Source organism: Conger conger, chromosome 16 (assembly GCF_963514075.1).
Source record: "Conger conger chromosome 16, fConCon1.1, whole genome shotgun sequence".
Classification (NCBI taxonomy): domain Eukaryota; kingdom Metazoa; phylum Chordata; class Actinopteri; order Anguilliformes; family Congridae; genus Conger; species Conger conger.
The window spans coordinates 41,526,634-41,549,574 of NC_083775.1; the positions used below are offsets into that span (position 1 = coordinate 41,526,634).

Genomic DNA, 22,941 nt, shown 5'->3' on the forward strand with positions numbered 1-22,941 from the left:
AGACTAGCCCTGTTACTTATTTTGTGAAGGTTTGTACAGATTGGCCTAACCTAAATATGTCATCTCGATTCTGTATGTACTGTGCTTTTTCATGTGCTTGACGTCCATAGTTGCACGTCCGAAAAGAACACTGCATAAACAGCACAAACACAAAGAACACTGCATAAACAGGACAAACACAAAGAAAAGTACACTGGAAAGACCCGTGATTTTTCGTTGTCCTTTTCGTTTCCCTACACCCCCGTCCGTTTCCAAGATCTTTGTTGTGGAGGTGTCTTTTTTGGGGCATTCTGACAGAATATCACATATGAGCTTGTTTCTGTGTCACCAGATGTTAATAAGCCTGTAGGCATACCCTGTACAACAGCTTCGATAGCTACTGTTAAGATAGTGTTTGCCAATGCCATTTTCAGGAAGAATGTATATGCCTTTTTCACCCAACCAAGCCTCAATTCTTCACATTCTTTCTATTTGCGTCACAAGCCTGCCTCTCTCCCTCCAACCACCCACTCACACACCTAATCACACTGTTTTCACGGACTCTTGGTTGCTGTGGTAGAGCGTTTTAGTAGCAATACAGTACACAGCGTGAAATCGCACCAAGGGCTGCCTCCCATTAACAATTTAAATAGACCAAGGTTTATAACATGGTCTCACACATGTAATATTCTGCTAAAGTCTAATATTCTTTTTCTTTTCTTTTTTACAGTGACTGATGTTACCTGTTACGATGCTTTAAAGTGACGTCAGATCATTAGTTAAGACTGTAGACTGTTTACATTCTCGGCTAGCAGTAGACCAGCTTGTTAGCAAGCACTTTTTGAATATTTCTGGGTGTTAAGCGTGCAAATAACACAAATAAACTGAGTGCTGGATTACTATAGTCATAGAACGTGTCTTGAAATGTGTATGGTTAATTTATCGCTTTATTTTATTACATTCCTTACGGTTCACGAAGGACCATTTTGTTCGACCATGTTGGCAAGAGCGAGAAGTCAAAACTACCAATTCGTGCTGCATCTAGATTCCCCATTTCCACGACTTGATCATCCATCATAATAAGATGTTCACGTGAGGCTTTGCGGTGAGATAGTCGTACAGACCCTAAATCCGACACCACTTGAAAGCAGAGTCATATCTCCGGTTTACAGTACCACAATGTTATAGAAAGGCTTTAGCTGTAGCCATAAGATTAGATCAAGAGAAGCTGTTGCCACAGGAGAAGACACGCTCCGCCCAGCTGACGTGGCGCCTAGTCTGGATAGAAACACGGAAGCGAAGCATCTTGGTACGGTTGAGTGGAAGAAATGCTGAGTTTAAAATAATCTTCAAGTGCGTGTTATTGGAAACACAAATGAAAAATCAACGCATGCTGGTTGTTTGAAAAAGCTACAGATGTTAGGCTACAGCCTATCGTGGCGGAATTTTAATAATTATCTGCGGTACAATCAAAACAATTCAAATACACAGCGCTGCTAATTGGAATTTTACATATCGTACTCAAATATCTCAGTTATAATCATTTTAATATTTTCTAGCGAAATGTTCACTTATACAAATACACATGTAGGCTAATGCACATTCGAAAAATGCACAACTGTATATAGTCATTTGATTGACTTCAGGTAACTTTAGTTGCGTCCACACAGAGTTTCGAGGGGATGGAGCGAGAGAGAGTGTTGGCGACAGAGAGGTACGGCTCCTTGGGACGATGGAGCTATCGACCGAAGGACGAAGCATTGGAGAGAGAAAGAGAGGGGGGTGATAACAGATGGACCAGAAGCTCTTTTCTTGGGGTGTTGAAAGTAAGTATAGTGCCGTTCGACCGTTAAAGTTTCTAAAAACCATAAATTATAGCAGAGGTATGTGTCCACTATACATCCGCCAAATATATATTGTATATATATTTAATGTAAAGATCTATAATAACACTCCTTTCAAGTCAGACAGAAACTCAGGATATATGCAAGGATTGTATGCGTGTGGTCTGAACTGACTCAACACCCCACCTCCCTCCTCAACTCCCTGCAAACTCTACACAGAAAGACCCCAGATCGGGATTTGAACCTTTCACGCTGTTGTTGCTGCAAGGCAACGGTGTTGTACATCCAGTCCAGCACCATGCCGTCACATAGCTCATGCTACAAATCGCTCTGTGAAAATCGATATACCTATCTCATCAAACTATGGAAGGAGATATGCGATGATAATAAAACATTTGTTGGCCATTAGTTCTTGATGTCATCAAGGTACTTGACCAAATACCGCAGAGTTGAACTCCACCCATTTAATCCCCACATAGGAATAGATGGAGATGTTGACACAGATATAGTAAGTTGATATTGCAATGCATATCACAATCCATGCTCTAATAATGCCATTCAATGTAGTTTGAAGCCATTCACAGAGTTACCTTTGGTGAGCAAAAGTATTGGAACATGTGACTGACAGGTGCTTCTTGTTGCCCAGATGTGTCCTGTTAGATTGATTTGTTAAACAATAAGTAGTTCTGAATGTCTACTCTTAGTTTTAGCCTTGGATTTTGCATGTGATGACTGAATTTGTGTTAGAAAAGATAAACCAACATGAAGACCAGAGAGCTGTCTTTGGGAGAAAAGCAACAACTTGAAAAAGAAAGAAACCACTGGCGTACTGAGCAACAGACATCGAACAGGTCGACCAAGGAAACAAACAGAAATTGATGACTGAAACATTGTGAGAGCTATGAATAAAACCCCCAAAACATCAGTCAGTGACATCACAAAGAATCTCCACAGGGCAGGAAGAAAAAGTGGAAGGTTTTAGACTGGCCAAGTCAATCACCCGACCGTAATCCAATTGAGCATGCATTTCACCCCCTGAAGGAGAGATTGAAGGGAACCCCCCAGTTGCACACCAACACCAGGGGACAGGGCTGCAGTGTGTCCACAGCAACATGGGCAGGTTGATCACATAGGGTACTTGATTGGCTACCAAATTGGGCAACCAATATCTGAACCTCTGAAATAAAAAAAATTTGAAATAAAAGAAAAAAAGCTGAAATTCTGTACCCTCGTCTTCATCTTTTTATGTCAATCCCAAATGTATTCAATGGAACAACAAAGAATTGGCCTTGCTGCTCCAATAATTTTGAGGGGACTGTACTCACATGAAAATGTAGAGGTGGGCCTTCAGTCAGTGACAGGGTTGGCAGAGAGGAGGTAGTGTCACCCTTGGATGGGGCTCCAGCACAGGGGCATTGTGGCTGGGAGAAGCACCCACGTGGGGGTGTGGTTGCAGAACGGGGAAGAGTGCAGGCTGGGACATGGGGTTTCAGGGTATGATAGAGCTGCTCCCATCCCTACACATTGACACCCAGGTTTTGAACTTGATGCTAGCTTGATTTAATAAAGTGGCTGACAAAGCAATCCTTGGCTCTGTGAGGATGATCACAATCGGATTGGCAAACAGAGCATAGGTCCGCTTGCTGAGACATCTGGGGCGACATGGCTCAGGCAGTAAGTCGTCTGGCAGTCGGAGGGTTGCCGGTTTGATCCCCCGCCCGGGCTATGTCGAAGTGTCCCTGAGCAAGACACCTAACCCCCAAATGCTCCTGACGAGCTGGTCGGCACCTGCATGGCAGCCAATCGCCGTTGGTGTGTGTGAGTGTGTGTATGAATGGGTGAATGAGAAGCATCAATTGTACAGCGCTTGGGATAAAGGCGCTATATAAATGCCAAATTTACATGTCTGTGAGTATTCGGGCTGTGTCTGAGTATTCAGGCTGTGTCTGTGAGTATTCAGGCTGTGTCTGTGAGTATTCAGGCTGTGTCTGCGAGTATACAGGCTGTGTCTGAGTATACAGGCTGTGTCTGTGAGTATACAGGCTGTGTCTGAGTATACAGGCTGTGTCTGAGTATACAGGCTGTGTCTGTGAGTATACAGGCTGTGTCTGAGTATACAGGCTGTGTCAGTGAGTATTCAGGCTGTGTCAGTGAGTATTCAGGCTGTGTCAGTGAGTATTCAGGCTGTGTCAGTGAGTATTCAGGCTGTGTCTGTGAGTATTCAGGCTGTGTCTGTGAGTATACAGGCTGTGTCTGTGAGTATTCAGGCTGTGTCTGTGAGTATACAGGCTGTGTCTGCGAGTATACAGGCTGTGTCTGTGAGTATACAGGCTGTGTCAGTGAGTATTCAGGCTGTGTCAGTGAGTATTCAGGCTGTGTCTATGAGTATACAGGCTGTGTGTGAGTATACAGGCTGTGTCTGTGAGTATTCAGGCTGTGTCTGTGAGTATTCAGGCTGTGTGTGAGTATTCAGGCTGTGTCAGTGAGTATTCAGGCTGTGTCAGTGAGTATTCAGGCTGTGTGTGAGTATACAGGCTGTGTCTATGAGTATACAGGCTGTGTCTGTGAGTATTCAGGCTGTGTCTGTGGATATACAGGCCCCAAAATAAGAATGCTTTCAAAAATAGAAATGTTAATAGTTTATTTTTATCAATTAACAAAATGCATGAACAGAAGAAGTGAATGAACAGAAGAAAAATCTAAATCAAATCAATATTTGGTGTGGCCACCCTTTGCCTTCAAAACAGCATCAATTCTTCTAGGTATACTTGCACATAGTTTTTGAAGGAACTCGGCAGGTAGGTTGTTCCAAACATCTTGCAGAACTAGCCACAGTTCTTCTGTGGATTTAGGCAGCCTCAAATGCTTCTGTCTCTTCATATAATCCCAGACAGACTCGATGATGTTAAGATCAGGGCTCTGTGGGGGCCATACCATCACTTCCAGGACTCCTTGTTCTTCTTTACGCTGAAGATAGTTCTTAATGACATTGGCTGTATGTTTGGGGTCATTGTCCTGCTGCAGAATAAATTTGGGGCCAATCAGATGCCTCCCTGATGGTATTGCATGATGGATAAGTATCTGCCTGCACTTCTCAGCATTGAGGAGACTATTAATTCTGACCAAATCCCTAACTCAATTTGCAGAAAACTTGCCCCAAACTTGCAAGGAACCTCACCATGCTTCACTGTTGCCTGCAGACAGTCATTCTTGTACCACTCTCCAGCCTTTCGGCGAACAAACTGCCTTCTGCTACAGCCAAATATTAAAAATTTTGACTCATCAGTCCAGAGACCTGCTGCCATTTTTCTGCACCCCAGTTCCTGTGTTTTTGTGCATAGTCGAGTTGCTTGGCCTTGTTTCCACGTCGGACGCAATTCTTCCTTAAAAACCACTTCTGACCAGACTTATTCACACAGTAGATGGGTGTACCTGGGTCCCACTGGTTTCTGCCAATTCTGAACTGATGGCACTGCTGGACATCTTCTGATTGCAAAGGGAAGTAAGCATGATGTGTCTTTCATCTGCTGCACTAAGTTTCCTTGGCCAACCACTGCGTCTACGCTCCTCAAAGTTTCTTTGTGCTTCTTTAACAGAGCTTGGACAACACATCTGGAAACCCCTGTCTGCCTTGAAATCTCTGCCTAGAAGAGACCTTGCTGATGCAGTATAACTACCTTGTGTCTCGTTGCTGTGCTCAGTCTTGCCATGGTGTATGACTTCTGAAATTAAACTGTCTTCAGCAACCTCACCTTGGAAGCAGAGTTTGGCTGTTCCTTACCCAGTTTTAACCTTCCTACACAGCTGTTTCTGTTTCAGTTAATGATTGTGTTTCAAGCTATATATTGAATTGATGATCAATTAGCTCCTGGTTGGTATAATTGGTTCATCACACACCTGACTATATGCCTATACGGTTTAATGTCCTAATTCTTTCTGGTTTCAGAGTGTCTTCCTGCCCCAGGGGTATCCTGAGAGTGTGAGTGAAGATTACCTGCAGTACCAGCTCTGGGACACAGTCCAGGTCTGTCCAGTTTACAACCATATGACAGGATTTCCCCCCATACTTAGCATGTTTCAATATGATATCATTTTATTTATAATTTATATATAGGGCAGATTTAAACAATTTAGAATGTGTTTAATTGTATTAAACAAATGTATCTCTCTCTCTCTCCCTCTCTCACACACGCGCGCACACACACACACAAACGCACATGTGCACACACATACACACACACACACCCACACACACACACACACACACACACACACACTCACACAAACACACACACATACAAACGCACATGTGCACACACATTCACACACACTCACACACACTCACACACAAATGCACATGTGCACACACACATACACACACACACAAATGCACATGTGCACACACACATACACACACTCATACACTCACACACAAATGCACATTTGCACACACACACACACAAATGCACATGTGCACACACACATACACTCATACACACACACACACACACACACACACACAGGCTTTTTGCAGTTCCCTCTCAGGCACGCTCTCCACTCAGGCTTCTTTGCGGGGTGTTGGGGTTGGCAGTGGGGAGGCTACTGTTGCTGCTGCCACTGTCACCTGGTTACTAAGAGGTTTGAGTCTCTGTCAGCGCTCTCCACATGATTATACCTGTCACACCTAATTCACCAGTATAGACCCCTGTAATATGCCGCTATACAGTATATGCCAGTGGAAATTGAAGTACAGCCAGTAAATATATTTTAAAACACGATCATGAGAATTTCAGAATCTGTCATCATAGTACACAAACCAAAGTGGCCTCCTCTCTGTGTGAAGTTGTCTTGCCACGCTCACTATATGTTTGTGTCGGTTGGCTCTTCCATTGAAAATAGCTCAATTTGAACCTCAATATCTCACTCACGTTTTCAAACTAATCTCAATGCTATTTTGCAGGTCTACTGCAGTCGCAACGCGATCACCAGCTACTGATAGCATTAAAAAATTAGACTTTTGCTCAAAAATGACTTCATTTAAATTGAGTATTAAATTAATCACAAAAAACTGTGTTTTACATGAATGTGAATATGAATTCAGTCACCCACAAATCACTTTGAAACTCACTGTGGGAATAAATGTTATTACATTTTTGGCATTTGGCAGGCGCTCTTATCCAGAGCAACATACAGTTGATTAGACTAAGCAGGAGACAATCCTCCCCTGGAGCAATGCAGGGTTAAGGGCCTTGCTCAAAGGCCCAACAGCTGTGTGGATCTTATTGTGGCTACACCGGGATTAGAACCACTGACCTTGTGTGTCCCAGTCATTTACCTTAACCACTACGCTACAGGCCGCCCATATTATAATGTTGTATGTAATATAGACTCAGTGAGCACTTTATTAGGTATTTATGAGACTTTTTTTTTTCTTCTGCTGCTGTAGCCTACTTAGAGTTTTGACGCATTGTGTGTTCAGAGATGCTCTTCTGCATACCACTGTTGTAATGTGTGATTACTTGCATTACTGTCACCTCCCTGTCAGCTTTGACCAGTCTGCCCATTCTCCTCTGACCTCTCTCATTAACAAGGTGTCTCTAGAACTACTGATCACTGGATTAAAAAAAAAAGAGAAAAAAATCAAAAGATCAACAGTTTCTGAGATACTCAAACCACCCTGTCTGACTACCAATCATTCCATGGTAAAAGTCACTTGGATCACATTTCTTCCCCATTCTGACATTTGATTGGCTTATTAAATATTTTCATTAACAAGCTGGTGTACAGGTCTACTTAATAAAGTGGTCACGGAGTTTATACAATGTATTTTGTATCTGTAGAATTGATCAAAATAATAATATGCTGTCATGTTAATGTTATGCAAATTGTGTATAAATGAGAATTCGTTTTCTGCACAAACTGAATATAAAGTACAGGGCTGGATAGATCTGTGCTGATACATTTTGATGGAGAGCTGGCTGATAAATTTCATTTCCTGTCTTTAGAGGCTTTCAGAAAATGCAAAACATTTCACTTAAAGCATAGTTTTTTGTGATTAATTACAAAGGAGTAAATACATTTCCAGTGAATATGTATTGGTGGTTTCCTCTCTCACTGTCGGCATGTGTGTTGAAATAGACATGTATTAATATAAAATCCTTTATATTACTTTCAGATGGCACTGGGATGTTGGGTAGGATTCTCTTTGCTTGGGTTAAGGGGTAAGTGTAACTAACACTGCTACAAAGTCAATGGCACACTGCACTGCAGTGGCCTGGTTGATACAGCCTGCTTAAATGTGTTTCACCTGTCTCTGTATCAGGAGTAAACTCGACTGTGACGCCAAGCAATGGAGGTAAATACAAGATCTTTTAAACACTTATCAGGAGAGAACAAGTGTCTGAATGTACTCCTAAGGCGTCTGTGTTTAATTTGTGTGGTCTTAGGCTGGTAGCCGACATTCTCAATGACATCGCTATGTTCATGGAAATTGTGGCACCAAACTTCCCAGCATGCTTCACTCTGATTGTCTGCACTGCTGGAATTTTTAAGGTAACCCTGCTTTGCATCATTTTATGCTTGACAGTATTGTGTGTGGAATAATTGCTAACAATACTCAGCCATAGGAGACATAAGTGTACAATCTTTGAAAATGATTTTGTGGAGTATAAACAATCAGTTCTTTCCCCATTTAATGTTTTGACTATGAATCTACGTTGTCAATGGGTTTGTGTACAATGGCACATTAGTCCTTGCTCTTTGTGTGTGCTGTAAGCACTTGTGTTTTCTCCTGTCTCAGTATGAACCTCTTTGTTCAGTCCATTGTTGGGGTAGCAGGCGGTGCAACACGAGCTGCACTCACCATGCATCAGGCCCGCAGAGACAACATGGCCGACGTCTCTGCTAAAGATGGCAGCCAGGTGCGCTTCTCTCATTTTCATTGTTTGAATCAGAGACATTCTTATTATATTCATTGTACACAATTTTTCAGTTGCATTTTTTGCATATTATCCAGCTGTGATATCTACTGAAGAAGCACTATAGCTTAAGTACCTTCAGGTAACAAACCCAGTGCTGTACCCAGTGTACTGCACTGCTGCCCTCCAGCCATTCTAACCTTGTTATCATCATTTTTAGGAGACTCTAGTGAATCTGGCAGGATTACTGATCAGCCTTCTGCTCATTCCCCTGGTCACTGACAGCACTCTGTGAGTCCTCCCTCATTCCCCTGGTCACTGACAGCACTCTGTGAGTCCTCCCTCATTCCCCTGGTCACTGACAGCACTCTGTGAGTCCTCCCTCATTCCCCTGGTCACTGACAGCACTCTGTGAGTCCTCCCTCATTCCCCTGGTCACTGACAGCACTCTGTGAGTCCTCCCTCATTCCCCTGGTCACTGACAGCACTCTGTGAGTCCTCCCTCATTCCCCTGGTCACTGACAGCACTCTGTGAGTCCTCCCTCATTCCCCTGGTCACTGACAGCACTCTGTGAGTCCTCCCTCATTCCCCTGGTCACTGACAGCACTCTGTGAGTCCTCCCTCATTCCCCTGGTCACCGATAGTTCTCTGTGACTCTTGCTCATTCCCCTGGTCACTGACAGTGCTCTGTGACCCCCCCCTACCCTCCCGCCCCCTCTTGAGACCAAGACTAACATCTTAAAGACCCATCAGCAAGCTTTGTCTTATCTTTTCAGCCATGTATGTGCACCTTTTTATGATTTTATGAAGATGTATTTTGGACGATGAAATTTTGGACTATGGACTATTTCACCCTCAGTGCACCCATGCATGGATTTTGGATTAGGCATTCATGTTTTGTGTTAGTTAGTCTGGCTCTATTATATTTAAATACTTCTGTAAAAGTTATACTTAATACATGGTAAACTATTAGGGGCTAGTATGTTAGAGCCATATTGCCATTTACAGTGCCCTCCATAATGTTTGGGACAAAGACCTTTTATGTCTTTATTTGCCTCTGATTTGCCACAATTTTAGATGTAGAATCACACAATTAATATGTGGTGAAAGTACACATTCTCAGATTTTAGAAAAGGGTATTTTTGCCTTGTAGAAATTACAGCGGTGTTCATAGATAGTGCCCCTGTTTCAGAGCGCTATAATTTTTGGGACACATGGCTTCACAGGTGTTTGTAATTGCTCAGGTGTGTTTACTATAATGCAGGTATAAAAGAGCTCTCAGCTTCTAGTCTTTCCTCTAGTCGTTCAATCACCTTTGGAAACGTATTGCTGTTAATCAACACGAGGACCTACATTGTGCCAGTGAAAGTCAAAGAAGCCATTTTGAGACTGAGATTACAAATATGACCCCTTCTTTATTTTTTTTATTTTACAAATCTCAAATTGTGGAGTACATTGGCAAATATATAAATGATGGGTCTTTGTCCGAAACATTATGAAGGGCACTTTATGTTTATTTTTGCTATTGTGTTAAGGCTGGTTTATACTTCATAAATTAAATAGAATTTTAATTAAACAATGTCTATAGTCAATATTGGGTGACATTAGAAAGTTCATTAGAGTATCAGCCTTTATTCTTGTTCCTTGCTGCACTCACTGCATCTTTTCTGTGTTTGACTCCCCAAGGTGCGACTGTTCTGTGTTTGACTCCCCAAGGTGCGACTGTTCTGTGTTTGACTCCCTGTCTGTTTTCCTCAGGTTGACTTTTGCCCTGTTCTTCATCTTTACCGTATTCCACCTCCTGGCCAATTACAGGGCAGTTCGCTCTGTCGTCATGGAGACACTCAATGAGGCTCGACTCTCCATTCTGCTCCACCACTACCTGCGAGATGGTCGGATTTTAAGCCCATCAGAAGCCAACCAAAGAGAGTCTGTATTCCTGGGTATGTCCTCCTGTTCCACTGCCCCCTCCCTGTACTGTATTCGCACGCAACGCGTGTGCACTGTCTCTGCTCTCTGCTCAGGCAAAGCGTGTGCACTGTCTCTGCTCTCTGCTCAGGCAACGCGTGTGCACTGTCTCTGCTCTCTGCTCTCTGCTCAGGCAAAGCGTGTGCACTGTCTCTGCTCTCTGCTCAGGCAAAGCGTGTGCACTGTCTCTGCTCTCTCTGCTCAGGCAAAGCGTGTGCACTGTCTCTGCTCTCTCTGCTCAGGCAAAGCGTGTGCACTGTCTCTGCTCTCTGCTCAGGCAAAGCGTGTGCACTGTCTCTGCTCTCTGCTCTCTGCTCAGGCAAAGCGTGTGCACTGTCTCTGCTCTCTGCTCAGGCAAAGCGTGTGCACTGTCTCTGCTCTCTCTGCTCAGGCAAAGCGTGTGCACTGTCTCTGCTCTCTGCTCAGGCAAAGCGTGTGCACTGTCTCTGCTCTCTGCTCTCTGCTCAGGCAAAGCGTGTGCACTGTCTCTGCTCTCTGCTCAGGCAAAGCGTGTGCACTGTCTCTGCTCTCTGCTCAGGCATGATAGGGCGGCCTGTAGTGTAGTGTTTAAGGTAAATGACTGGGACCCGCAAGGTTGGTGGTTCGATTCCTGGTGTAGCCAGAATAAGATCCGCACAGCCGTTGGGCCCTTGAGCAAGGCCCTTAACCCTGCATTGCTCCAGGGGAGGATTGTCTCCTGCTTAGTCTAACCAACTGTACGTCGCTCTGGATAAGAGCATTTGCCAAGTGCCATTAATGTAAGGTAATGTAATGGAGGGCCAGCTCTTCTTGGACTGCAGCATCGAACCCATACTTTCATGAATTCGGAGCCGATTGATTCCTCAGCCTTTTATGTGTTCAGTTAAAAATAATGTATCTGTTATTACACCTTTCTCCTTGCAGAACTGCTGCTTACTGGATGTTTTTTTGTTTTGGCTGGTAGTGTACATTATTGTACAGATCTGTCTGTTTCAGGGTTCAAGAGGAGTGTCTCCCTTAAACTTGGAGTAAGGCTGGGAGATGTGGTCTCCAGGTATGTTTGTGTATCTCTCTTCGTTTACTGTATGTAAAATTAATTATGTCTATGTCTTTCACACTGGCTGTGGAAATGAATTTCTTCTTTAAGAGGACAATAAAACTATATCTACAATTAATGCATTAGTGCATTCTTTTTTCTTTGCAAATCTGTCAGAAAAACACATGAAACACGTTGCCTTTCTCATTTTGAAATTAAATAAATAAAGACAAAATAACCATATTCCATTTCTGTCTTTCTAGCCCAGAGGAACTCGAGTTGGCTTTGATAAACAATGACAAGCCATATCTGATCGGACTCAAGCCTGGTATATATGTTTTGTGTGTGCAGTCTCTGCTCTTGTCTCTCAGATTCGGTGTCTGTGTACATGTGTGTGTGTGTAACGCAGGCTCTGCTCCTGTCTCTCAGACTGTGTGTGTGTGTGCCTGGGTGAGGAAGTGACGGTGTCTGATGAAATACAGTCTGCCTGCCAGGCCATGTGCGTGGCGACAGTGCTGCTCTCTCAGGTGTCTGAGGGCCCTTTGGACACTCCTTTGGAAGCACTTGCAGCTGCACGCACGCGAGGTGAGTGTCAGCCTGATGGAGCGGACATAACAGCACACATTAAATGTCCCAACCACTCACATCCTGTCGCCTCTCTCTGTAAGGTCCCCGGGAGCTGCTGGCTGAGAGTCGTACACTTATTGACAAGATTTTTCCCCCATTCCTGGAAGGTAGGATATTTCTGACTGCCATCAAGAAAGCATTAAATAACGCAATCGCATCATTACACAGCAGCAAACAAACATCGTGTCTGAGACCGTTTCATATCGACTGTCACTGGCATCCAGTTCATTTCACAACCATGCTATCATCAGTTCCACTTTTTGAATATTGGCACACTTGTAATTACAATATTATATTCTAATAGATTGAGTTATACTGTATTAATCATAAAAAACAATGTTTTAAGTGAAATGCTTGCATTTGCTGAAGGCCTCAAAAGACAGGAAATTAAATAAGGTAAATTAAGACGTTGCCTTAACGCTAACATCAGTCTGGTCTCCATCAAGGTGTATCAGAACAGATCTTTGACTGCTACAGCCATTTATAGTGTCTACTGTACATCTAACAACATGTAGTGGGCAGTGCTGTGAGTTAAAGGTGTGAACGCTGTGGCCCCGGGCCCCTCAGTGCTGTGAGATAAAGGTGTGAACGCTGTGGCCCCGGGCCCCTCAGTGCTGTGAGTTAAAGGTGTGAACGCTGTGGCCCCGGGCCCCTCAGTGCTGTGAGTTAAAGGTGTGAACGCTGTGGCCCCGGGCCCCTCAGTGCTGTGAGATAAAGGTGTGAACGCTGTGGCCCCGGGCCCCTCAGTGCTGTGAGTTAAAGGTGTGAACGCTGTGGCCCCGGGCCCCTCAGTGCTGTGAGTTAAAGGTGTGAACGCTGTGGCCCCGGGCCCCTCAGTGCTGTGAGTTAAAGGTGTGAACGCTGTGGCCCCGGGCCCCTCAGTGCTGTGAGTTAAAGGTGTGAACGCTGTGGCCCCGGGCCCCTCAGTGCTGTGAGATAAAGGTGTGAACGCTGTGGCCCCGGGCCCCTCAGTGCTGTGAGATAAAGGTGTGAACGCTGTGGCCCCGGGCCCCTCAGTGCTGTGAGATAAAGGTGTGAACGCTGTGGCCCCGGGCCCCTCAGTGCTGTGAGATAAAGGTGTGAACGCTGTGGCCCCGGGCCCCTCAGTGCTGTGAGTTAAAGGTGTGAACGCTGTGGCCCCGGGCCCCTCAGTGCTGTGAGTTAAAGGTGTGAACGCTGTGGCCCCGGGCCCCTCAGTGCTGTGAGATAAAGGTGTGAACGCTGTGGCCCCGGGCCCCTCAGTGCTGTGAGTTAAAGGTGTGAACGCTGTGGCCCCGGGCCCCTCAGTGCTGAGTTAAAGGTGTGAACGCTGGTTGTGTTGCAGGCCTGAAGGTGGGGGGCTGGCAGGTCACTCATGCGCTGTTGGACTGGGATGAGTGGCGGGTGGACTGGAAAAAGAAGAGGGAGTAACGGGTGGACAAAAGAGGAGAGACTGACATCTGGGAAACAGCCACAATCAACACTGGCACATGTCTCTCCAAACACACAGCTCAGCCCAACACTGGCACATGTCTCTCCAAACACACAGCTCAGCCCAACACTGGCACATGTTGGGCCAAACACACAGCTCAGCCCAACACTGGCACGTGTCTCTCCAAACACACAGCTCAGCCCAACACTGGCACGTGTCTCTCCTACCACAGCCATTCATCTCTGGGGGTTGATATACCAGGTAAAGCCCTTTTGGATGAACTGGTGTGAACAGTGTAAAAATAAACCTCTTCCCCGTTTAAAATGCTCTCTGTGTTTGGGTTTGTTCTCTGAGTTTGAAACTGCTCTTCTTTTTACCCTTTAAAATGGTACAATGGAGAGATGAGATTCACTGTAAAGCATTGTACAGACAGATTCACAGGCAATAAAACCATGCCTCAGTTTGTTTCACTGACACTGAACAAATGGTAAAAGATTTTATTTTATTTTTTCACTGTAGAATGTTTGAACCTTTAAGGTGTATGTTCTTAACTGACAATCACTACTGGTAAGTGAAAGCAATGGAGTTCTAGAACACCAACATCGATTTTGAAAAACCTATTCTTCAAAGGGTTAAGGCAGAATTTGCAATAAAATAAAAAAAATGGTTTATGTTTTAATGTGTGTATGTGTTGGGTAGAAGTATTCATTTTAAATATTCAGTGTATTTGAGTTGGTCATTATTATTTCAATATTGAATCTTTATGCTGGGTTTAATTTGATACCAAACGAGCTTCTGTTTGTGAAATGACTGACTTGGAGTTCTTTCAGTTCTTTCATTAGCTGTTGAGCTAATGAAATTATCACCGTCCACGTGTAAAATAACAACACAGCAGAAATTGTGTGTAAGTAGTGACTCGTTCCAGGCTGTTATATTACAGGATATGAGGTCACTTGGGAACACCCACTCCCCTATTCCATGGTAGCCAAGGCTGATACTTTAAAACTTCATGAAAAAGGTGCAACCTCAGTGTGAGTTGGAGGTTGACGGTGTTAGTCAATGGTCCGTTAAAAGCAGTGGGTACTGGGCTGTGGCTTGCCTACAGCAGCAGGGGCTCTCCCACGTGAGTTTTCTGATGTCTTTTGAGGTTCTCCCCTCGGCTGAAGCTCTTCCCGCAGTGGGTGCAGTGGTAGGGCTTCTCTCCGGTGTGGACCCTCTTGTGCTTCTTCAGGTCGCCGGCCTGGCTGAAGCACCGGCCGCACTGCATGCAGCAGTAGGGCTTCTCCCCCGTGTGGCAGCGCTGGTGGATGCGCAGGTTGGCCACGCGGCTGAAGGTCTTCCCGCAGAGGAAGCAGATGTGTTGCTCCTCTCTCCTCTTGTACGCCTTGTGCTTTTTGCCGTCCGGCAGGGATCGGCCGGTTTTTCCGAAGCGGAACCTCCTGGCCGTGGTGCCACGCTCCGGGTGGATGTGGGTCTGTCCGCGCTCGGGGTGGATGTGGGTCTGTCCGGGCCCCTGCATGGGCTCCTGCAGTCCCACGCTCCCCGCGGCCCCCGCGGCCCCCGCGCACTCCTGAAACGCTGCGTGCTGCTCCACCGCAAAGCACTCCGGCGGCTCGGACTCCATTTTGATTTGGTCGGAAGCCAGGCTGGGGAAGGGGCCTGTAATGGAGGCGCTGGGAGCGCGGGCCGAGCGGAGGCAGTCTGCGTCCGAGTCGCTCTTCAGGCCGGGACTCTGGGTTGCGTCCGAGCTCGTCCATCCCAGCACCTCGGCCTCGCCCTCTGAGTCTGCCGAGAGACGAGACTCCTGGCCCCGCAGCTCCCCCTTCTCTTCCTCCCGCAGCCTGGGGCTCCACTCCTGCTCTATGGGGGACCTCCCCTCAGCCACCGAGAGGGACAGAGGGTGTGCTGCTCCTGGAGGGGGGGCGGGAGGGAGGGAGAGGGGGAAAGAACCATTTGAGATTCATTAGAACCAATTATTCTGGGGCGGAGGATCCCACAGTAGAGGTAGCAACCCAGTAGATCTCTGCCTGCCATAATTTCAGAGATGGACTGAAAATAAAATAAATTAAAATAATACCCACGCCCAGCCTCTCCACCTCCCCTTCCACGCCCAGCATGGCTCTACTGTGCTCCCATTTTATGAGAATTTGCTCCTGATCTGTGCTGACTGGAAAAATAATTTAGGAGCACATCTGCTAATTTGAGGTGCATTGGTGTGCTCCTTGGTAAAAATGTTAGCATAGATCCCAGGGCCAGCCTCACCTCCTCCCGCTCTCCTCACCACCTCCTGGAGCTCCCGAAGACGGCGCTTCAGACCATCATTCTCCCGCCGTGTCCTGGCCGTCTCCTCCTGGTACTCAGACACCGCCTGACCGACCACATCCAGCACCTCGTGTACAGCCACCGCTAACAGCTGAGCCACACTGGCGTTTAGACGCTCCAGCTTCGACATTCTCCAACCCTGCTGAGAACCCCAATCAAACATCACTCAGCCCTGCTGAAAACCACAATCAAACATCACTCAGCCCTGCTGAAAACCACAATCAAACATCACTCAGCCCTGCTGAAAGCCTCAATCAAACATCACTCAGCCCTGCTGAAAACCCCAATCAAACATCACTCAGCCCTGCTGAAAACCACAATCAAACATCACTCAGCCCTGCTGAAAACCCCAATCAAACATCACTCAGCCCTGCTGAAAACCCAAATCAAACATCGCTCAGCACTGCTGAAAACCACAATCAAACATCACTCAGCCCTGCTGAAAGCCTCAATCAAACATCACTCAGCACTGCTGAAAACCCCAATCAAACATCACTCAGCCCTGCTGAAAACCCCAATCAAACATCACTCAGCCCTGCTGAAAACCCCAATCAAACATCACTCAGCCCTGCTGAAAACCCCAATCGAACATCACTCAGCCCTGCTGAAAACCCCAATCAAACATCGCTCAGCCCTGCTGAAAACCTCAATCAAACATCACTCAGCCCTGCTGAAAACCCCAATCAAACATCACTCAGCACTGCTGAAAACCACAATCAAACATCACTCAGCCCTGCTGAAAACCCCAATCAAACATCACTCAGCCCTGCTGAAAACCACAATCAAACATCACTCAGCCCTGCTGAAAACCCAAATCAAACATCGCTCAGCACTGCTGAAAACCACAATCAAACATCACTCAGCCCTGCTGAAAGCCTCAATCAAACATCACTCAGCACTGCTGAAAACCCCAATCAAACATCACTCAGCCCTGCTGAAAACCCCAATCAAACATCACTCAGCCCTGCTGAAAACCCCAATCAAACATCACTCAGCCCTGCTGAAAACCCCAATCGAACATCGCTCAGCCCTGCTGAAAACCTCAATCAAACATCACTCAGCCCTGCTGAAAACCTCAATCAAACATCACTCAGCCCTGCTGAAAACCACAATCAAACACCACTCAGCCCTGCTGAAAACCACAATCAAACATCACTCAGCACTGCTGAAAACCCCAATCAAACATCACTCAGCCCTGCTGAAAACCCCAATCAAACATCACTCAGCCCTGCTGAAAACCCCAATCAAACATCACTCAGCCCTGCTGAAAACCCCAATCAAACATCACTCAGCCCTGCTGAAAACCCCAATCAAACATCACTCAGCCCTGCTGAAAACCCCAATCAAACATCACTCAGCCCTGCTGAAAACCCCAATCGAACATTACTCAGCCCTGCTGAAAACCTCAATCGAACATCACTCAGGCCTGCTGAAAACCACAGTCAAACATCGCTCAGCCCTGCTGAAAGCCTCAATCAAACATCACTCAGCACTGCTGAAAACCCCAATCAAACATCACTCAGCCCTGCTGAAAACCCCAATCAAACATCACTCAGCCCTGCTGAAAACCCCAATCAAACATCACTCAGCCCTGCTGAAAACCCCAATCAAACATCACTCAGCCCTGCTGAAAACCCCAATCAAACATCACTCAGCCCTGCTGAAAGCCTCAATCAAACATCACTCAGCCCTGCTGAAAACCCCAATCAAACATCACTCAGCCCTGCTGAAAACCACAATCAAACATCACTCAGCCCTGCTGAAAACCCCAATCAAACATCACTCAGCCCTGCTGAAAACCCAAATCAAACATCACTCAGCCCTGCTGAAAACCACAATCAAACATCACTCAGCCCTGCTGAAAACCCCAATCAAACATCACTCAGCCCTGCTGAAAACCCAAATCAAACATCGCTCAGCACTGCTGAAAACCACAATCAAACATCACTCAGCCCTGCTGAAAGCCTCAATCAAACATCACTCAGCACTGCTGAAAACCCCAATCAAACATCACTCAGCCCTGCTGAAAACCCCAATCAAACATCACTCAGCCCTGCTGAAAACCCCAATCAAACATCACTCAGCCCTGCTGAAAACCCCAATCGAACATCACTCAGCCCTGCTGAAAACCCCAATCAAACATCGCTCAGCCCTGCTGAAAACCTCAATCAAACATCACTCAGCCCTGCTGAAAACCCCAATCAAACATCACTCAGCACTGCTGAAAACCACAATCAAACATCACTCAGCCCTGCTGAAAACCCCAATCAAACATCACTCAGCCCTGCTGAAAACCACAATCAAACATCACTCAGCCCTGCTGAAAACCCAAATCAAACATCGCTCAGCACTGCTGAAAACCACAATCAAACATCACTCAGCCCTGCTGAAAGCCTCAATCAAACATCACTCAGCACTGCTGAAAACCCCAATCAAACATCACTCAGCCCTGCTGAAAACCCCAATCAAACATCACTCAGCCCTGCTGAAAACCCCAATCAAACATCACTCAGCCCTGCTGAAAACCCCAATCGAACATCGCTCAGCCCTGCTGAAAACCTCAATCAAACATCACTCAGCCCTGCTGAAAACCTCAATCAAACATCACTCAGCCCTGCTGAAAACCACAATCAAACACCACTCAGCCCTGCTGAAAACCACAATCAAACATCACTCAGCACTGCTGAAAACCCCAATCAAACATCACTCAGCCCTGCTGAAAACCCCAATCAAACATCACTCAGCCCTGCTGAAAACCCCAATCAAACATCACTCAGCCCTGCTGAAAACCCCAATCAAACATCACTCAGCCCTGCTGAAAACCCCAATCAAACATCACTCAGCCCTGCTGAAAACCCCAATCAAACATCACTCAGCCCTGCTGAAAACCCCAATCGAACATTACTCAGCCCTGCTGAAAACCTCAATCGAACATCACTCAGGCCTGCTGAAAACCACAGTCAAACATCGCTCAGCCCTGCTGAAAGCCTCAATCAAACATCACTCAGCACTGCTGAAAACCCCAATCAAACATCACTCAGCCCTGCTGAAAACCCCAATCAAACATCACTCAGCCCTGCTGAAAACCCCAATCAAACATCACTCAGCCCTGCTGAAAACCCCAATCAAACATCACTCAGCCCTGCTGAAAACCCCAATCGAACATTACTCAGCCCTGCTGAAAACCTCAATCGAACATCACTCAGGCCTGCTGAAAACCACAGTCAAACATCACTCAGCCCTGCTGAAAACCACAATCAAACACCACTCAGCCCTGCTGAAAACCACAATCAAACATCACTCAGCCCTGCTGAAAACCACAATCAAACATCACTCAGCCCTGCTGAAAACCACAATCAAACATCACTCAGCCCTGCTGAAAACCCCAATCAAACATCACTCAGCCCTGCTGAAAACCCAAATCAAACATCGCTCAGCACTGCTGAAAACCACAATCAAACATCACTCAGCCCTGCTGAAAGCCTCAATCAAACATCACTCAGCACTGCTGAAAACCCAAATCAAACATCTCTCAGCACTGCTGAAAACCACAATCAAACATCGCTCAGCCCTGCTGAAAACCCCAATCAAACATCACTCAGCCCTGCTGAAAACCCCAATCAAACATCACTCAGCCCTGCTGAAAACCCCAATCGAACATTACTCAGCCCTGCTGAAAACCCCAATCAAACATCGCTCAGCCCTGCTGAAAACCTCAATCAAACATCACTCAGCCCTGCTGAAAACCACAATCAAACACCACTCAGCCCTGCTGAAAACCTCAATCAAACATCACTCAACCCTGCTGAAAACCCCAATCAAACATCACTCAGCCCTGCTGAGAACCCCAATCAAACTTATTTTATTTTTATACATAGCAGCAGCAGAATGAATTCTGAATGTACAGAAGCAACTTATCTGTTCAAATTCACTCAAATGCTCAAATGCACAGCAAGGTAATGATCCCAAACATACACCAATGCTCACTTTAGAATCAAGACTAGATACTGAAAGCTTTCATATACCTGCACCAATGAAGCACTGCAAGACACCTGACTAATCAGAAATAGCAGAGAAGCCAGCTGTCCAATTTCCTTTGGTCCCCTAAAATCGGGGGACTGTGAAAATGGATGTAATTACCTGATATAGATATAAATACACTCAAAAAACATTAACCTCATTATTTATTGTTTCATTTCGAATCCAATTTACAGCTGAGTACATTACAAAGTAACATTTTTAACTATGTCCCTTCTGCATTGAACTGAAACAATTCTGATTTTGTTGCTTTTATGCATAGTATTGCATAAACATTCAGGATGCAATAGTGATGTTGTGCATCGTGGTATCTTTCACTTCCCACAGTGACGTCACTGACATTTCTGCTCCCCCCCCCCCCCCCCCCCCCAGTTTGTCAACTACTCTATTCCAGTACTTTTCAATGTCTCATCCAGGTAAAGGATAATTTAAAAAAAAGAGCTTTCTTGATTAATAACTATCGTTAGACGGACTTAAAATAGCATCAAACTGGCATTTATTTTGTTTTCCTCTCTAGCATACGTTACCTAGATGAGACTGACGTTCTAATAATTACACCAAGTTCATTCCTTCATCAAAATCACACATCTGCCTTAGCTACTATTTTGTCGATGGGAAATAAGTTATATGAAAACACTGCCACTCAAGTAGCTACAGCTAGTAATTCAGGCAACGTAATTGACTATCCTTCCAGTTACGACTCTTCTAGAAAAAACAAAAACTAGGAACTTGGTTGGTATTGTTTAGCCATTTTTTGAACTGAATGCCGTTCGTGAAGCTACCCGGTGGTAACTGTAAATATACGTTTGTACTTGCCTGTGATTTTATTTATCTTTTTGTGAAACTTGGCTTCAGCCAAATCCGTATGGCTAGCTGTATTGATGCCGATTGTAGATGATGTAAGAGGCTGCGCAGCAGTGTCACGACAAAACCATGCGACCGAATAGGCGAGTCCAAAGGGCGTTACCCAAACATGACGCATAATGAGTCATGCTCAAGTCTAACGTGACAATGTAATATGATTGACAATTTTGCATTACGTCTTTTTTACACTTGAAATGTTAGCTTGTTGAGTATTTATGTATTATTCCATTTAAAAATAAATCGGTCCATTTCCCCAGACCTCATTAACTCAGTATTATTCAAATTAGTTGGCCACAGGTTGATGGACCTTTATTAAAGGATATGTTGTGGCCCAACCTTCTGTTTTCATAGAATGGAACTACTTGAATTGTAAGCAAGTAAGCTTGACACGATAGAAAAGGTGTATTGAATCAATGTAACTTTGAGCTATTGAGAAAAGTTCGAGTTATCAAAACTGGGTTGCTCCATGGACTTCTACAAACTGCTCAGAATGACAGTCACAGTAGTCTAATGTAGAGGATATTTAAATACATTTGATATTTCGGTGTACGTATGCGTTTGTACCTAAACAAAATTATCGATAATGTATTACCTTCTGACTACGGCGCATTCTATGTCAATAGGAAATCCATTCTCTCGGTTTGGCAATCCTTGCTTTGGTTTGCCGATCCTTACCTTCAGTTTTTAAACCGTGTGCTCGGTTTCACAATCTGCAACGTTACGCTCAGATTTTCTGATATATTTGGATTCAGCCAAAACGGAGGGCACGGGTTGGCAAACTGAGCACGCAGTTTACGAAATTGAGGGTACGGATCGCAAAACCTATGGTTTTGGATTTCCGCGTTTAAATATATATATATATATTTACCTAGTGTAACCTGTGGGGCGCTTATGCATACAATGCATAAATCCAAGAAAAATGACATTTCTAAGAAAAATGCATTTAATTTGCTTTATGTATGGCTTTTACAGGGGCTCTCTATATAAAAATTGCATTCAGACATAAAATGCACTCTTTATTAGGTACACCTGTACACCAGCCTGTTTACACAAATATCGCCAGTCAGTCATGTGGTAGCAACTCAGTGCATAAAACCATACCGTCATCTTCAGGAGGTTCAGTTGCTGTTCATACCAAACATTAGAATGTGATGTAATTTGACTGTAGAATGATTGTTTGCCAGGTGTTGCACTGGAAAACATGTGGCACAAAATTCGATATTTAAAGCAAAATGGCCAAATTGAATATTCCGTGGGTCATATCTCAGCTAATGTTTTTAATAACATGTTTATCTTTACACAGTCAGTTAATGTTACCGGTAACATGTTCCAATTTACACAATGAGACAATGAGATACAGTGAGACAGGATGAGACACAGTGAGACAGGATGAGACACAGTGAGACAGGATGAGACAGTGAGACAGGATGAGACACAGTGAGACAGGATGAGACACAGTGAGACAGGATGAGACAGTGAGACAGGATGAGACACAGTGAGACAGGATGAGACAGTGAGACAGGATGAGACACAGTGAGACAGGATGAGACAGTGAGACAGGATGAGACACAGTGAGACAGGATGAGACACAGTGAGACAGGATGAGACAGGATGAGACACGATGAGACACAGTGAGACACGATGAGACACAATGAGACAATGAGATACAGTGAGACAGGATGAGACACAGTGAGACAGGATGAGACAGTGAGACACGATGAGACACAGTGAGACAGGATGAGACAGGATGAGACACAGTGAGACACGATGAGACACAGTGAGACACGATGAGACACAATGAGACAATGAGATACAGTGAGACAGGATGAGACACAGTGAGACAGGATGAGACACAGTGAGACAGGATGAGACAGGATGAGACACAGTGAGACACGATGAGACACAGTGAGACACGATGAGACACAATGAGACAATGAGATACAGTGAGACAGGAT

At 45.2% G+C, this 22,941-nt stretch overlaps 2 protein-coding genes across 8 annotated transcripts; one reads left to right on the top strand and one right to left on the bottom strand.

Annotated features, from left to right (window-relative positions):
• Positions 1 to 975: 975 nt before the first annotated feature.
• rusf1 (RUS family member 1) lies at positions 976 to 14,088 on the top strand. 4 transcript variants are annotated; one of them, XM_061224068.1, is made up of 15 exons: positions 976 to 1,332; positions 1,650 to 1,805; positions 5,770 to 5,847; positions 6,347 to 6,461; positions 7,999 to 8,044; positions 8,146 to 8,178; positions 8,270 to 8,375; positions 8,642 to 8,743; positions 8,961 to 9,031; positions 10,500 to 10,684; positions 11,685 to 11,742; positions 11,988 to 12,052; positions 12,154 to 12,309; positions 12,393 to 12,458; positions 13,676 to 14,088. In XM_061224068.1, exons 2-15 carry the CDS (start codon positions 1,662 to 1,664, stop codon positions 13,759 to 13,761), a joined length of 1,311 nt encoding a protein of 436 aa, XP_061080052.1. In that variant the 5' UTR covers positions 976 to 1,332; positions 1,650 to 1,661; the 3' UTR covers positions 13,762 to 14,088. The 4 variants fall into 4 exon arrangements, with proteins under 4 accessions (XP_061080052.1, XP_061080053.1, XP_061080051.1 ...); XM_061224069.1 differs by having other exon boundaries at positions 976 to 1,288; positions 1,636 to 1,805; XM_061224067.1 differs by having other exon boundaries at positions 977 to 1,288.
• A 156-nt stretch (positions 14,089 to 14,244) lies between these two features.
• Positions 14,245 to 21,611, bottom strand: LOC133114570 (zinc finger and SCAN domain-containing protein 22-like). Of its 4 annotated transcripts, XM_061224073.1 has the most exons (4): positions 21,579 to 21,596; positions 20,939 to 21,029; positions 16,025 to 16,223; positions 14,245 to 15,673 (listed from the first exon to the last, which is right to left on the bottom strand). In XM_061224073.1, the coding sequence occupies exons 3-4, from the start codon at positions 16,212 to 16,214 to the stop codon at positions 14,862 to 14,864; spliced, it is 1,002 nt and encodes a 333-aa protein (XP_061080057.1). In that variant the 5' UTR covers positions 16,215 to 16,223; positions 20,939 to 21,029; positions 21,579 to 21,596; the 3' UTR covers positions 14,245 to 14,861. The 4 variants fall into 4 exon arrangements, with proteins under 4 accessions (XP_061080057.1, XP_061080055.1, XP_061080056.1 ...); XM_061224071.1 differs by lacking the exon at positions 20,939 to 21,029 and having other exon boundaries at positions 16,025 to 16,226; positions 21,579 to 21,611; XM_061224072.1 differs by lacking the exon at positions 21,579 to 21,596 and having other exon boundaries at positions 20,939 to 21,072.
• Positions 21,612 to 22,941: the final 1,330 nt, after the last annotated feature.

What these genes read in the sequence shown, in the direction of transcription:
- rusf1 (XM_061224068.1), top strand. Translation starts at nt 1,662, where the DNA reads ATGGAGCGAGAGAGAGTGTTGGCGACAGAGAGGTACGGCTCCTTGGGA. An exon ending in AGCTCTGGGACACAGTCCAG is followed by an intron (nt 5,848 to 6,346) that starts GTCTGTCCAGTT and finishes ACACACACACAG; the next exon opens with GCTTTTTGCAGTTCCCTCTC. An exon ending in CTCTTTGCTTGGGTTAAGGG is followed by an intron (nt 8,045 to 8,145) that starts GTAAGTGTAACT and finishes TCTCTGTATCAG; the next exon opens with GAGTAAACTCGACTGTGACG.
- LOC133114570 (XM_061224071.1), bottom strand. An exon ending in GGTGAGGAGAGCGGGAGGAG is followed by an intron (nt 15,674 to 16,024) that starts GTGAGGCTGGCC and finishes CCCCCCCTCCAG; the next exon opens with GAGCAGCACACCCTCTGTCC.